General features: G+C 31.7%; 1 protein-coding gene across 7 annotated transcripts in view; it reads left to right on the top strand.

Moving 5' to 3' along the window:
• LOC143241632 (UMP-CMP kinase-like) overlaps positions 1 to 16,061 on the top strand; it is a 28,993-nt gene extending 12,932 nt beyond the window's left edge. For 4 of the 7 annotated variants that reach the window (XM_076484834.1, XM_076484818.1, XM_076484813.1 and 1 more), the window contains 5 exons: positions 5,200 to 5,337; positions 6,068 to 6,147; positions 8,135 to 8,184; positions 8,777 to 8,873; positions 13,820 to 16,061. In XM_076484834.1, the coding sequence (XP_076340949.1) occupies positions 5,200 to 5,337; positions 6,068 to 6,147; positions 8,135 to 8,184; positions 8,777 to 8,873; positions 13,820 to 13,835 (381 nt within the window). In that variant the 3' untranslated portion in view covers positions 13,836 to 16,061. Of the gene's footprint in view, positions 1 to 5,199; positions 5,338 to 6,067; positions 6,148 to 6,718; positions 7,867 to 8,134; positions 8,185 to 8,776; positions 8,874 to 13,819 lie in introns of those variants that run through there. The other 3 variants (XM_076484853.1, XM_076484824.1, XM_076484862.1) reach the window with 2 other exon arrangements.
• Positions 16,062 to 16,393: the final 332 nt, after the last annotated feature.

Below are 16,393 nucleotides of genomic sequence, written 5' to 3'. Positions count from 1 at the left end.
GCCACCCTACCCGTATGCCCCAGTGGAAGCTGGATCAGGCAGACTGGTCCACTTTCACTGCTCTCGCAGAACTTGATCCTGCCATCGTGAATCAGCCATCAATAGACGACTGTGTGGCAGAGATAACTGACTGTATTATACAAGCAGCTGCTCAGTGTATTCCTAAAACCTCAACACGTTTTCATGATATCCTTGTCCGTGGTGGAATCCTGCTTGCCACTTGGCATGGAAGACTCAAAAACGGGCGTGAGATACTTTCCGTAGATATCCCACACTTTCGAACCGCATCGCTTTCCAACGGGCCTGTGCACATGCTAGGTGGGTAAGATGTCAAAGCCAGAAGGAATCTTGGATTAAGTTCACAACTAGCATATCTTACCACCAGTTCCAAGGTCATATGGGACAGGATTTGAAAGGTCAGTGGGCACTACAACTCTGTCCCTCTCTCCATATTACTCTGATGTCCGGTGCATTGCTGATACTCTAAGTGAAAGTTTTTGCTGGGTATCTAGCACTTCTGCTTGTTCCTCCACCTTCTTGTCCATCAAGACTCGGGCAGAGCATTCACCTCTTTCCTTTCGAACTGACTGTCTTTTTTACTATAATTGTCCCTTCACACTGGTCGAACTGAAAATGGCCCTTCATTGGTGTGGCAGTACATCTGTTGGACCTGATGATGTACACTATGACATGCTGCGCTATCTCTCTCCTGCTTCTCTTCTTCTAATTGTTTTTAACCAGATCTGGCAGGAGAATGATTTTCTTGATGCCTTGTGCCAGGTTATTATCTTACCTTTCTCTAAATCTGGGAAAGATCCCAAGATTTCTTCACACTACCATCCAATTGCTATGACGAGCTGCCTATGTAACACCTCAGAGCGGATGGTTAATGCTCTTCTTGTTTGGTTCCTCGAATCAAACAACCTCCTCTCGCTCACCCAGTGTGGGTTCCGACGACAGCATTCCACCACGGACCACCTAATTCGATTTGAAACATCAATCAAAGAAGCCTTTCTCAAATGGCAACATCTTGTTTCAATGTTCTTTGACATTGAGAAGGCTTATGATACAACATGGAGGTATGGCATTTTGCTAGACCTCCATATATATGGGTTACATGACCATTTACCCATATTTATTAAAAAATTTTTAATGGACAGGAGATTCCAAGTTCGTGTGGGTTCGACACTTTCCCATTCTTTTGTACAGGAACATGGTCCCTCAGGGCTGTGTTTTGAGTGTCACACTTTTCAGTATAAAGATAAATGCCATCACTGAACAACTCCCTCTCACTGTTGCAAACGGGCTCTGTGTTGATGACTTGCACATCTTGTGTCAGTCGTTGAACATGAGATATATTGAGCGGCAACTACAAAGTGCCCTCAATCGTGTACTGCAGTGGACTACAGCGAACGGCTTTAATTTTTCTCTCTCTAAAACAGTTTGCATGCACTTTTGCTGCCAATGGGGTGTCCACCCTGAGACCAAGTTCTTGGGGCTTATCTTTGACTGTAAGCTGACCTTTATACCACACTTAATGCAGCTACGGGTCAAATGCACAAGAGCACTGAACGTCCTCCGTGTCCTCTCTACTGCCAGTTGGGGAGCGGATCAATGTTCTATGTTAAAGATATATCATGCTCTTATTCGTTCAAAACTCGACTATGGATCAATGGTCTATGGCTCTGCCAGACCCTCAGCCTTAAAGATGCTGGACTCCATTCATCATCAAGGACTTCGACTCTGCACTGGGGCTTTCTGCACTTCCCTAGTTCAGAGCTTATATGTGGAATCTCGCGAACCTTCTCTGCACCTTTGCTGCTTGCAACTGTCTTTACTGTATTCTTTGAAACTTTGTTCCTTACCAAAGCATCCCACTTGGGGATGTGTTTTTCTTCCTCAGTGGGCCTTACTTTTTCAAAACAGATGTTCTGCCATTGCTCCTTTTGGCCTTTGCATCCAGGTGCACCTGGATGAATTGGGTCTGTCTTTAGAAAATATTGCAGAATCCACTGGTCAGTCCACCCCCCACCCCCCCATGACTTATTACAGCCCCCACATGTGACCTTTCTTTAAGTCATCTGAAAAAGGCAGATACTCCCAATTGGAAGTACCGTCTTTTATTTACTGAACATCTTTTGAACAACCTTTCTATTCCAATTTATATGAATGGCTCAAATTCAGGTGACGCTGTGGGCTCTGCCATGGTTTGTTGCAGTTCAGTGGTTGTGTGCAGAATTCCCTCTACAGCTTCTGTGTTCATTGCTGAAATGTATGCCATATCTCTTGCTCTGGATCATATTGCAGCTGAGCAGTACTCTGACTGCACTATTTATACTGACTCCCTTAGACCTCTGCTAGCCTTGGAATCACTTCACGTTGGGTCACACTTGGTTCTCGCTGATATTCAAAACTGACTGGCCCATTTCTCATTAACATCTACTTCTATCCAGTTTTTCTGGATACCAGGCCACGTTGGTATTTGCGGAAATGAGCTTGCAGACATGGCAGCTAAATCTATCTAGCTCTGGCACTATCACCACTGTGCCTATTCCGTACATGGACCATGGTTCTGTATTCAAGGCTCGGCTCTGTGCCAGCTGGCAGTCCACTTGGAGTGAGCAACGTGACAAGCTTTCTCAAATAAAACCCTATTTTGGGCTTTGGCCATCTGGCTTCCATAAAGTTTGTAAGGAGGAAGTTGTTCTAACTAGACTACGCATTGGTCACAGTTTTTTAACTCATCATTGTCTTTTAACTGGAACTGATGCACCAATGTGTAGTTTGTGTAACACTCAAATCACTGTGAGCCACATTTTACTTTCCTGCCATCGTTACGACTCTCAATGATGGCACTATTTTAAACATGTTTTGTCCCAGGGTTTGTCTGTAACATTGGACAGTGTTATTGATGATGGTGACATTGTCCACCTTGATGAAGTTTTTAGTTTTTTAATGGCCATTAATCTTTTTCACCTCATTTAAGTGTTTGATATTTATTCATTACACCTTTTTAATTGTGGTTCCCTTTCAGAGTCTCAATCTCTTTAGTTCATTTTGACATTGTAAAATGGCCAGAACATTAAATAACTCGACACCAGGACTGGAAAGGCCAACTTCAGGTGACTATTGATGATGTTTGAACTATCTGTTTGAACTACCCATTAGTTGTCCTGGTGAGTTGTTATTCCACTTTTGCTGCATGTCATTTAACACTTTTATTGCTTTACCTTTTAGTACTGGCCATAATGACACACAACCCGGAACCAGGGCTGGAAAGACCAACTTCAAGTGACTGACGGTTCTTGTACTTCCTGTCTTCCTGGCAGGTTATGATCTTTGCCATTCTGCATATGTGTGTGTTTTCTTACAGCAAAGCCACGTCGGGCTATCTGCTGAGCCCACCGAGGGGAATCAAACCCCTGATTTTGCATTGTAAATCCGAAGACATACCATTGTACAAGCGGGGTGCACCATTCTGCTACAGGAAGTTTTTTACCACTTTGTAGACTGGATGTCAACATTGGTTTTATGCCATTTTCTGTTTTTAATTGCTGTTTTGTTTCTAACTTTGTTTCCTTTTATAAATTTTACTACATTTACTTTACTTTGTCCTTTATACAGGACATTTGGCTAATTTTTATTACAATTTTGCTATGTCTTTTAACACTTTTCTTATTTTACCTTTTGATGATAGCTGTTGTGACAATATAACGTGGAACCAGGACTGGAAAGGCTAACTTCAAGTGACTGACGGTGGTTCTTGTACTTATTTGTTAGTCTTCCTGGCGGGTTATGATCATTACCATTTTGCTAGAGAAAGTCCTTTTCAACTTCTCTTACTGTTTTCTCTCTTAACATTGTAGACTAGGTGTCAACATTGGTTTTATGCTTTTTCTGTTTTCCAATAATGTTTTGTTTTACCTTCATTTCCTTTTCTGTATTTTACTACATTTAATTTGTTTTACCTTTTTACCGGACGTTTGGCGTAGATAACCTAGCTGCTTTGTACCATAAAACACTAAATTAATCAATGAATGAATCAATCAATCTTTGTTTGACTTTTTCTTACAGTTTTTGTCTTTAATTCACACCACCTTTTGCCAGGTTCATCTCATTTCCATTCTTTGACCAACTTAGTCATGGTCATTGTTTCAACTCCTTCACATTTTTTTTTTTTTTTTTTTTATACTAGGCTTTTTGTGTATTATTGGTATGTACAGAATCACTTTTTCAAAGACTTTGGTTTTTTCCTAACCATTCACATTTTCTTTCTTTTGTTCTTATTTTTTTTAAGGTTGTCTTATCACTAATCCTTTTCCAAATTGAACCTTTTGTTTAGTTTTCAGGACTGTTACATGTCCTCCATTTGGCTACATGTTCACTAAAATAATGTATCTCAAGACTGCTGGTTATGGGTATTAAAAGTTTTATTAAAATAAAGAAGCAAACAATGTTTCAACCTTCTTAGTTAGGTCATATTTAGGTTAACCTTTTTGTTTCCAAAAGTGGTAAGTTGCTAATTTTTTGTTTTTTCTTGCAAATTCCACTAAAAGAAATTATCTTAAAGGTGTAATGTACATTGTAGAAACCTAATAACCAATGATGACATATAATCCAACATCTAAGCACGCCCTCTACATTCCTACACTCAGTTACACAACCATCTTCAAACATGTGGCTAGCTATTGGTCAGTTACCTCTTTCTTTCTTTTGTGAGCCTGATGATGATTGAAGAAGTTTGAAACGTTGTTCGCTCCTCTACATAGAGCTTTCTCTACCATTACCAGCTATTTATATGTATATATTGTAGAAACCTTTATCACAGATAAATAACTTTGTCTATTGATTATAAACATATAATACATGAGGCTAGCCTCTTTGGTACATCTTACTTGCAAGTCTGTTTTTGTTAAAAGTGTGTAAAAGCTGCTTGCTGTCTTATTTTAACCAAGTTTAAACTTAATTTTAAATGTGGTTGTGTATGTTTTGTCTCTTCACGGGCTCATATTTATCACTTATGCTTGCATGTTTTTGTGTCTGTTTAACAAGTAAAAATCATGAGTCAGCTTTTCCTGTTTAGTTTAACACTCTTGACAGAGATTTAATTAAAATAGTTTTCTATCAACATGGAATGAAATCTTCAGGTATGACTTTAAAAATCAAGTTGTCAGTGAGTTTCCATTATTTATGAAACAGGCCATGAATAAAAGTGAAACTAAGAAATTTCTTATTGATGGATTTCCTCGCAATGAAAATAACCTTGAAGGTTGGAACCGTGTGATGGGCAACAAGGTTAACTTAAAGTTTGTACTCTTTTTTGACTGTCCAGAAGAGGCAAGTAAAATTAGTTTTATGGTAATTAACTATTGCTAAATGATGTATATGTACTTATCCATTTTTCTACTTAACTGGTGTATTTTCTTTTTGTGGGGTATTAAGATTTATACAGCATTAAATTACACTTTTTAGAGTGCACTAATTATTTTTATTGATTGTTTGTTTTATGACTATAAAAAAAGTTTTTTGTGTTCTTGAATGTAGATCTGATGTTTCAAATGGCTCAACTTATTAATGTTTTATTTCCATCCTACATGTTTTCAAATCATAAATTAACACTGATTGATGTTTTGTGTATTTAATTCAATCATTAGGAATTCTACTACATATACAGCAATAAATAATATACCCTTAAAAACAAGTTCTCGGTCACTTTAAAAATTATATTTAAGAATAAAAATGATAATAACAAAAAGTGAAGTTCTATATTTTTATTTAATTGTTCATGGAGTTTTCATGTGTGTATAATAATATATATATTGTGTGAGTGTATGTCATGTATAATATGAGCATCTGTGAATTTATTTCTCATTGTTTAACCCATTAAAAAGTATGGATGAAGGTGTTTCAATTAAACTGAAAGAAAGTACCTAATTGAGGGAAATAAAAGCATTGAAATCCTTCGTAACAATCAGTTTTAGAAAGTGATGTGTTAGCACTTAAATACATGATGAGAATTGTTTTCAAAAAAATATTTAGTTAATTCCTTTAACTGCATCTGTTAAAGGTTTGTGTTGATCGATGTTTGAAGAGAGGAGCTGCTGGTAGTGGCCGATCTGATGATAATGAAGACAGTTTGAAGAAAAGGTGTTTTATATTTACAAATAACTATCTATTTGTTTACTCTTTTTCTTTTCACAACAAAAAAACAACAACAAAAAAACTAGTTGATAAAGTAGTCTTAAATTTATTGGAATGATCCTAAGATTAGGTAATCTTTAGGAAATAAGACATTTAATTTTGTTGACTATTTATAATACTACATTTGTTATTTAATGTAGTTATTTGGTTATTTGCACTTAGAATAGTTCATATGCAGTGTGATTTTTAATTTTAACTGAAAATACTATTACTTATAGGCTTCACATTTCATTTGCATAATTTCTAGAATCTCCTAAATGAATATCAGAGTTTTTTAAAGTAAATGTTTATTTTATTTTCTATATTTTCTATTGTATCATTAACTTTAGATATCATTATCATTAAGGTACAATGAAATTATTAGATTTAAGATATTGGAAATATTTCCATACCTTTTTTAAATATTCCTAGAAAATTTTGTAATTTTCATTTTGTCATGTATGTAATTTCATGTCTTTATCTTTTCACTCATAGTTTATTTTTCCTTTCCATTTCCTTGTCTTTTATCTTGATGTAGGTACACCAACCTGTTCCTGCCAATGTGACCCCACAGTTATTATAGGACAAAAGTTATCCACAAATTTTTTTCACTTACACTTGCAAATGATGCCTTCTTGCTTAGACATTTCCATGTATCAAACTGCATCAAGTTAAAATCATAAAATTTTCAAGTGTGCATTGTTAAACACAAATAATACATAAATATTTAAAATATAAATGTAAAACCTAAATGCAATCTGTTTATAAAAACTTGCCAAGCCCAAGGTTCACCTAAATAGAAATGGATTGAGCTTCTTTTCTCTCAACCAATGTGTTGATATGTAGTATGAGAGGTTTCTTAAGACTGTAACTGAATAATGCAAACTATCCTTTTTATTGGTTGTAAGTACGTCATTCAATTTCAGACTGTCACCAGGCAATTCAAATTTGACTTTGCAAATGGGTGTGGCTTACCCTAAGCTTATAAATATTAGAATGTGAAACCCTAATAGAGACATTCTTAAATTTTTCAGATGCAAATTTGGCCTTCTATGCTGGCAGTCTTTATTCAGTTCTCACATTATCAGGTTATCAGGTATAATAGCTCAAGGTTTAAACTTGTAACCATGAGGGGATTGTGAGACACCGAAAACATGCTGTTTTTAATTGCTGTTGTTCTTTAAATAAAGGAATAAGATTTAGATAATGTACTTGATAATAGTAATTTCATTAAAATGTATTAAAATTAAAGTGGTTTGATTAAGTTTTGAATGTCACTCAGTAACATGCAAAGAAGGGGTTTAAAAATGACATCTGGAGTGAAAGGGTTAATGAAAATAATATTAAGATATTTTTCTTATTTCTAATAAGCCATTACTGTATTGCAGTATGTTGTATATTAACAATTTTAACAAACTTTAAACTTTAGAATAAACTCATAAACATAGGTATACATTAAAAATTTTTTTAAACTATTTAATTTACAGTTTTAATATCGAAATTATACAAGTTATTAAAACACCTCAGAAACACTTTCATTGTCAGTGTAGCAGTGCTGAGTATCTGTACAAATGTGTTTTTATATAAGGTAGGAAAATATTTGGATTATTTTTTATCTCTCAGCATCAAAAGTACTAGAAAGTAGAGTGTTGCAAATTAGAATGCTGTTCTATCTTATAAATGATAGATTGTAAAAACACAAGAAATGATGTGTGTGTGTGTGTATAAGCAAGGAATTGGTTGTTCTTCATTTTCATGAAGAAACTAAATATTGGAAGATACACTTAGTTCTATGTATTTTAACTTCAGTTGTTGTAGAGTTATATTATCAGTCATAGTGCTTTAGTGAAAAAATTTAAATTTACATAAATTTGAAATATTTGGATTTTGAAAGTATTTTATTTGATTTAATTTATAAAATAAGTCTTTTTTTTTTTTGTTGTTGTTTCTCAAGTCTTCCCCCTCCACTCCAGTGGCACAGTGGATGTCTGCAAACTCACTGTGGTGAGCAGAGGCAGAGCACAGACAGCCTATAGTGATTAGTTCCAAGGAAACAAGTTGTTTCCTTATAATTATTTAAGTGCCTTAATAAACATTTATTTGTAATAAATTTGATTAATTGTAAAATATAACATGTGTAATAATGAAAATGGCTTTTGAACCATGTAGGTCTTAAAGGTAAGTTACTTTATTCTCATGTGCACAACTTTTTAGACCAGTTGATCCTGTTTGGCATAACTAGTATATAAGTTGTTATATTGTTACATTGGTACTTGAAAGACATTGTATGGCTCATTTAAATTTTCTTTACGTGATTATTAAATGTTACGTATGTGTTAATTAATACCAAACTAAAATACACTGTGAACAAGAGCTTAAAATTTAGTTTGGTACAGATACATTGTACATTTTTAATTGCTTACTAGCACTGAAAGTTAATTAACTATTTGTATTCTAAACTGATTGAGTTTTTAAATATAAATGAACCTTAGATGCAATTCACTATGAAAAATGTAGTATCATAAAAGATTCTGATAAATAATGTTCAGGTACTAAATCAATGTCCAGTTAGCTTTAAATTGTTTGTTTATTTCAGATTTAATACATACATCAATGATACAATGCCAATCATTGAACACTACAACAAAGAACACCTTGTACGTAAGGTTGATGCTAATCATTCAGAAGATGAGGTGAATAGTTATTCTTTTTTACATTTTAATGTAAACAGTATTCTTAGAATTAAATTTATCTGTCATGTTACCATGATTTACTGAAATACTAATCATTTGAAGTCGAGCATTTCATTATAAGTATATCCAGTAGTTAGTTACTGTGATGCTCTGTGAAAATATAGGTGGTAGTGTATTATATTATACTTTTTGACTTTTCAACATAGAAGGAAACTGGAAAGATCATAGGGTGCAATTCCTACATGAAAATATTAATAGATTTTCCAGTAATAAATGTAAAATATATACCAAGCAATTTCTCTTTGTCAAATTATAAGTCTAGGCATCAAGATCATCTTTCCATCTCGGTTCATTCTTGGGTTTATAACATTTTAAATCTTCAAATTAGTTATCATAAACACAACACTGTTTGAATTTCAGTATTGCCTTAATATTTATTGTACATTTTCTGGATAGGGGTATTAAGCACATTGTTTTGTGTAATAATTATGCATATCAGTATATAAGAAAAAATATTAGTTTTTAATTTGAATAAAAATCAGAAAATATAATTTAAGAATGTATTGGCTTTATCCATCAAACTATTAGCTGTTAAAACTGTTTGTTTGTTTTACTACCTTTTCAAGTTTACACTTATTTTGGGTAATTTGTAGTTAGTTCAATTTCTGATAGAAAGTGCAGCTGAAAGAGTGAAATGATTTTTACCTGAATTTGTATCGTGTTTTGGTTATGAAGGCTAGAGAAAAACTGAACAGAAACTTTGCATGAGCATTCTAATGCTAAATATAATAATAATACTAACTGCAGTTATAATTCTTACCTGTGTTTATATTCTATACCTCTTTACTTTCAATCTTGTAGTTAGCTGATCATGTTCCCATGGTTAGTTTGCTAGAATTTGGACCCAAGGTTCTGTTTCATACTCTCTTAGCACCCTCAGTCCCAGAATGTGGAACACTTTGGTACTGATGGTGCATTATAAATGTGATGGTGAAAACCCATTATTTGATTTGAAATGGTATTGTAGGTGGTGAGTGGTACTTCAATAGCTGCCTTCCTCTAATTGATCACTTAAAAATTAAGGAAAACTTGTGCATGTAGCTGTCAAGTAGTTTTGTTCAAAATTCCACAAAAAACAAAACCTTATAGTTACTTAGAGATCCACTGTCAGGAGATGTAACTTTAAATTTTTCACCCTAAGTTCTCATTGGTTGATTTACTGAGTTTTTACACAAGAAAGATGCACTGAAGAGAATTACAATTAAAAGGAAAGCAAAAACAAAACTGTTGAGCTTCAAAGAGTTTGAGATAAATTTAACCTAAAACAATCTGCAGTCATCATTAAATAGTGTATTTGTGTTTTTCCTACAGATTACTTTAATACAGCTATGGTAGAGAACTTAAATGATAAATTGTAAATTCTATACAAAAGACATGACTTACAGTTTTAGAAAGTTCTAGAAATTATTTAAAAGAAATGACAACTGTAAGATGAAAAGCAGTATTTTTATTTTTACAGAAAAATTACCTTTAAGTAAGATTGACTCTGTAAAAGACTTCATAGATTCATATACAAATTTTCAGTAAAAATACTTTATTACTGATTTTTTGTTGTTATTATATGAAGGAGACTTGTAATGTTTATTAAAACCTTGTCAAATTTTGTAAAAATATGCCAAGTAAATTCAGAGTTATGTATAATTTCATGGTACTTTTAAAAGCTGTTCAAAATAATCCAGTCCATGTAAGAAAGCTTTAAAATAAAGTGAATTGAAGTTTATAACAAAAAAACAAACCATCCAAAATTACTATAATTATCAGAAAACTCACCGAGATGTTTTTAATTATTGTCATATGTTTAGCAAAATCTGGAACAGTAACAAATGTGCCAAGTCAAAAAACTAGTTTTTGTGTCACTTACCTTTTGGAAGTAATTATAACAAATGAGTAATGAAGAATTTCATGGTTGGAAACCCAAGTGGGGAAACAAGGTCTGGATAATCATTGAACGTAAGATTTTGGATTGTTAAGCTCAGCTGCTTTCAACCAATGACAAAAATTTCCTCTGTAACCTCATACGTCTGATTTAAGAACTACCAGGAGGTAGACCAGAAGGTAAAAAAAAAAATTTTAAATTTGTGTACTTAATAAAATCACTCAGTTTACTGATATACCAGAAAAAAATACCACTCCAAACTGAGCTGTGAAATTGATTGAGAGAGCAATGATTACTTGTTTGTCTGTTTGAGAAAGAGCTCATTTATGATTGCTGGAACACCTCAGATGCTAATGCATCAATGGTGATTTGTGGACATATTTACCTTGTGCATATCTCTCCAGATAACTGTCCCTAATATAGCAGTGAAGAAGGACTAGAGGTAAGGCTACTAGTCAACACCACTTACTGCTAACTCTAACAAAATAATAGTGGTTTATTATCCTATTTTAACATTCCAAAAGCTCAAAGATGGGACATCTTTGGTAAGAGGGATTCAAACTTCTGACCTGCAGGTTGCGAATTGTGTACCCTAACTACTAGACCATATCAGATCTTCCTTATGCTTGCATATAGTGAAACTTACCAGTAAAATAATGTACAGTAGTTAAAATGTGATATCAAAAAAAGTTTCAAATGAGTAGGAAATACATTTAGGTTTACTTTAAATACATGTTGTCAAATGTAATTTTTATTATAAGGCTATACAGACACTAAATTCCACAGTTCTTCAGTGAACAATGAACAGGCTGCCAACATAGCAAAATTATGAAAATGTTCTATAGGAATGAGAGCAATGTTAGTGGAACATTATGGGCACTACAGTAAAACACAATTACAATAACTGACAATTGACAGAATGTAGAACAAAGTTTGAAATAATTGTCAATATTCACAAACTTATTGATTAAATAAATAAAATGTAGATAAACAATTTAATTTTAGTTTTGGGTTGATAAATACTTCTATATTAAAATGCTGAACAAAATGTCTTGATGAAACTTTTGTAATACAAACTCTCTCAGAATAGGTGCTAATTACATAACCTTGTAATGCATCAATATAAGCAACCAATATCCTGGCTGTGAAAATAAAGAATATTTGTAATAAATGTATATCATAATGAAGTAAGCAATATTGTAGATTGTAGCTTTTGTTTTGTTGTATAATTTATATTATTTCCAATTGGCCATTATTTAGAAGAAAAAAAAAGATTCAATAGTTTTATCTTTTGTGTATAGTTTTTAATTTCACAAATGTATGTTGTGAAAAAAAATCCATAACTTCTGTGTTTCAATGTTAAACTTTAATGTCCCTAAGCTTGATGTTTGTAATTATAGTTACTATTTCATTATTGAAAATGTTTTATTTTTTAAATGTGAAACTACACAATAAGTTGAAATTAAACTATAGTTGTCTTTGTTGGATGAATTCTAAGTTAATAGGTAAAATAAAATGGGTATTTTGAACAGTTTAGAATATTCCTGAAGTTGGTTTGTGTCTGTTCTGATTAGAAACTCACTGTGATCTTCCTAAGTTAAGAACAGTCTTTGCTGTAGGAATTTTGTTAGGTAACCACCATCTCTTGCACATTTCTGTTGGAATCTTTGAGACTAGATCTCTCAGTGGGTTGCTATAAATTAACATAGATTATCCTTAATATGCTTTAAATGGTATGGTACTCCTTTTAGTTTTGTGTTATTCTAGCAGGAGTATGAATTTTGTGGAAGTGGAATGTGACTTGTGCTTATTGTCTATGATTTCACCTAAGTTGAATACCCCTACCATAAAATAACCTAAATTAGATCTTTAGGTTAATGGTTTTACTATTAAAAATTGAAATTATACTATAGTGTCTTCTAGCACTGGACAAAGACAGATTGAAAAGTTGAAATCTTAGTTAGAGAAACTGGAAGCACCATTAGCAATATATATAATAAAAAAGTAAATAAAATTTAATGAAAAACACTTTTAGTAGCAAAAAACTTGCATTCACTATCATATTGGGTAAATATAAATAGACTGCTTTCAGTTTGAAAAATATTAAAGTAAAAAATAGTATTATTAGTAACCATTTTATATTTAACACATTTCTATGCTCCACTACAAAGCAGAGTGAGCTATATTGGTTTGCTCCTGGGCATCCACCCATCTTGACCCTTGTAGACAGGATACCTCTAGAGCAGATGGATGGATTTGACCAATCTTATACAACAAGTACTATAAACAAATTTCAAGACTTAACTTTAGAAAGTTGTGGCTCAAAAGGTCCAATTTAAAGAACCTTTTGTTTATTTGTTATAAACTTCTCTTTCTATTTTTTTATGATATGCTTATCATAAAAATGTACATTTTGTTATTCATTGTTGAATATCTTTTGCTTTTCTTATTCAAATTCGTTAAATAATTTTGTCATCCTTTTTGTTTGAATATTCTTAGCATTATTTTATTTTAAAATCTCTTAGAAACATAATGAGCTGGTACAGCATATGAGTACTATAATAAACCATTTAATTACAGTTATTTTGGTTGCAGTTGATTATAATTTAATTTTTGACCCTTTGTTTTTGCTCTTGTATTTTGTTTGGATGAAATTATTAAATTGAAACAATTCAGTCTTTTCATTGTCCTAACTTTCTTTTCCAGATATATTGCCAATTTTTGCTGCAACATTTTTTTAATATAAAGATACTTAGGGCAATCATTGTTTACCTTTTTTTTTTTTTGTTTGAGTAGCTGTATTTCATTTTGTTAAAGTCTTGGATATTTTGTGGTATTTTTAGGACAATAACTGTGAAATACAACTGTAACTGGTGGTCTTTATATTAGCCGTAATTCTAATGTACATGTATTACTTCAGGACTACTGGAATAACACAAATTAGTGCGATACTGTTAAAGAGCTGTTAATAAGTATCTTTGTATGATATGTGCTATTTATCTGTTTTCAGATTTTTGATATTGTAAAGAAGTTGTTTCAGGAAGAATAGTCTTGTGGCACATTCTAAAGGATCTCCATTTTGTTCTTGGGTATAGATTACATATAAATCACTGACTGGACTTATTTGTTCTATTTGGTGTTTTGTCCTCTAGTCAGTTTCTACTCATCACAAGCTTGATTTTATTGGAAAAAAAGACAATTTATTTAAAGATTTAAAAATAAATTTATTTATAGAAGGATAGTATAAATAATTTCATCACATGATTTGATAATTCAGAAACAAAATGTACTTTCGTTAATATGGATGTTTAAACCATTTTAATGGACATTTTACACTAAAGAGCTCTTTAAAGGTAGAAGTTAGAATTGTGGGATTTCCATAAATTTGTTATTTGAGGTTAATATAGTAACTAAATATTTTATTTTTTTAAACAAATATACATTTAAGTTTTAAAAGAGTTCTAAAAGAATACAATTTAGTTTTGTTAGATTGAGGTAGAAAAAGATGTAAACAGAAATTTGTATAATACATCTCGATTGTTAATCTATATCAGAATATTAGAATGGTAATAAATTTTTACTGAGGAAAATTTAACTAATAGAAAATATTAGCTAACTATGTAACCTCCTACAAAAAGTGAAAATATTTTGCAATATGTATATACATTATCAGCAAAAATATGTTGAATACATAATTTTCTGATAGTAGGTCAGAGGTAATACTAACTCTAATTTGGTACATTCTTGCTTTCTGCCTCATAATTTAGAAAATTGTGATATATTTATATTGTTTTATCTATATAAATACAATACACAAAGTGAGTAAAACATCTTAAGTGTATGTTTATTAATTAGCAGCTTGCAGTACACTTAAGTTTTATTGTAGTTGAGTAAGCATTCTTATTTGATAAGATGCATAGTTCTGTGTCACTGCCAATTAATAAATTATACTTTAATATTTTTAACAAAGTGTTCATTTGGTTTAATGCCATTTAATATTTTGAATTGGATATTTCTTATTGACCTGCATTTTTGTTTGGTCATATTACCACATGCTTTTGATTGTAAATGACCTGTGTTCATGGCCTGATATAAAATAGAAGATTATTACATGTGGAAGGGGCTGTAAAGTTAAACGTACCTAAAACAAATTGTTTCATCTAAAATTTTTACCTAGATGTTTCTAGGTAATTCAGTCAACTTAGAACTGGTTTTATTTCCTCATTCTATTTTATTTGAGTAATTGTAGTATTGTTTTTGAGATTCTTGTTATAGGGATTACATTAAAGTATTTTCAGTAAAAAGCTCTTCGAAACTGTATAAGAGTCTGATTTATTAGTATTTGTTTTACTGCAATTTTATTAAGTTTAAATGTGGTACATATCTTTTTTTACTGTATTTTAAAAATATCAGCAGCAGGAAATGGTATTAACAAAATATTAGCCTACTTTTGTTTTGTTGTTATCCCAACCAACATTATCACAAGTTTCCTAAATTTCATTAGGAATGAAGGTGGATCAATATTTATTCAAAGGTTTGGTGTTTTATGGCACAAAGCAACTAAGCTGTCTGTGCTTATTAAAGGACTTTTACCTGTATATTTGTCTAAATATTTTGACGTATAATATCAATACTTTTTCCCTTTACACTTCCCTAATGTGGTCTCATCATAAGATTGTAGTGGTGTTTTTAAATTTTATTTTCTATAAAATAGTAATGTTTTTTGGCACAGCAAGTTTTATTGTTTGATCCTTTTTATTTCTTTTATACAGTTCAGTTTTAAAATTTTACAAAAGTATAAGTGGAAAATGTGACTTTAGTTTTCAAACTACAACTGTAGTTTTTCTTTCTTTCATTACATTGTAATGCAATAAGCTAACTAGTTTAGATTAAATTATTGTTATTTATTTTGTAAACTACTGTAATCAGTCTTGTAGATTTATTCATTTGTGATTTTTGTCATTTGATTTAAAAATATCTTAAGGATACAATTAAAAATATATTTTAAAAAGTACATGCAGTATCCAATGGGTTTACTTTCAGTATTAAAAGAATAAATGGAGATTACAGGTACACTAGTTTAGAGGATAATTTGCTATGTAATAGCTGTCACAAAATCAATATTTATTTGATTTTTCATAAAACTTTTGCTTATTCTAAGTGTTTGCAGTGGAGGTTAATATATTCCATAGATGTGTGAAAATAATCATTTGTATAACTATTAGGTCTTCAAATAAAATGGTAAAACAATTCTATATGCCTATGGTTTATTTTTTCATTGAGGTATTTATACTGTTTGTATTGAGCAGCTGATCAATTGAAATTACTAATGTGAAAATACTGACCAGTTAACAGGCAGTCTATCTTAATCTTCCATTCCCATTAATTACAAACATCTGAATGAGTTGTAAATGTTTTAATACATTTACAAGATATAAGCTGAATTATATCAAGAATAAGAAGCAGAAAATAGGAAAACATCAGGTGATCTTCAATCATTACCATGAGAAACAAATCACTATTTTAATATTAAATGTTTTATATCTTGTTGGAGAGGGGAGGTCAATATCGTGAGAACCAGACC

The sequence above is a fragment of the Tachypleus tridentatus genome, chromosome 2, assembly GCF_004210375.1.
Source record: "Tachypleus tridentatus isolate NWPU-2018 chromosome 2, ASM421037v1, whole genome shotgun sequence".
Taxonomy (NCBI): domain Eukaryota; kingdom Metazoa; phylum Arthropoda; class Merostomata; order Xiphosura; family Limulidae; genus Tachypleus; species Tachypleus tridentatus.
This window is presented reverse-complemented; position numbering and strand designations above follow the sequence as displayed.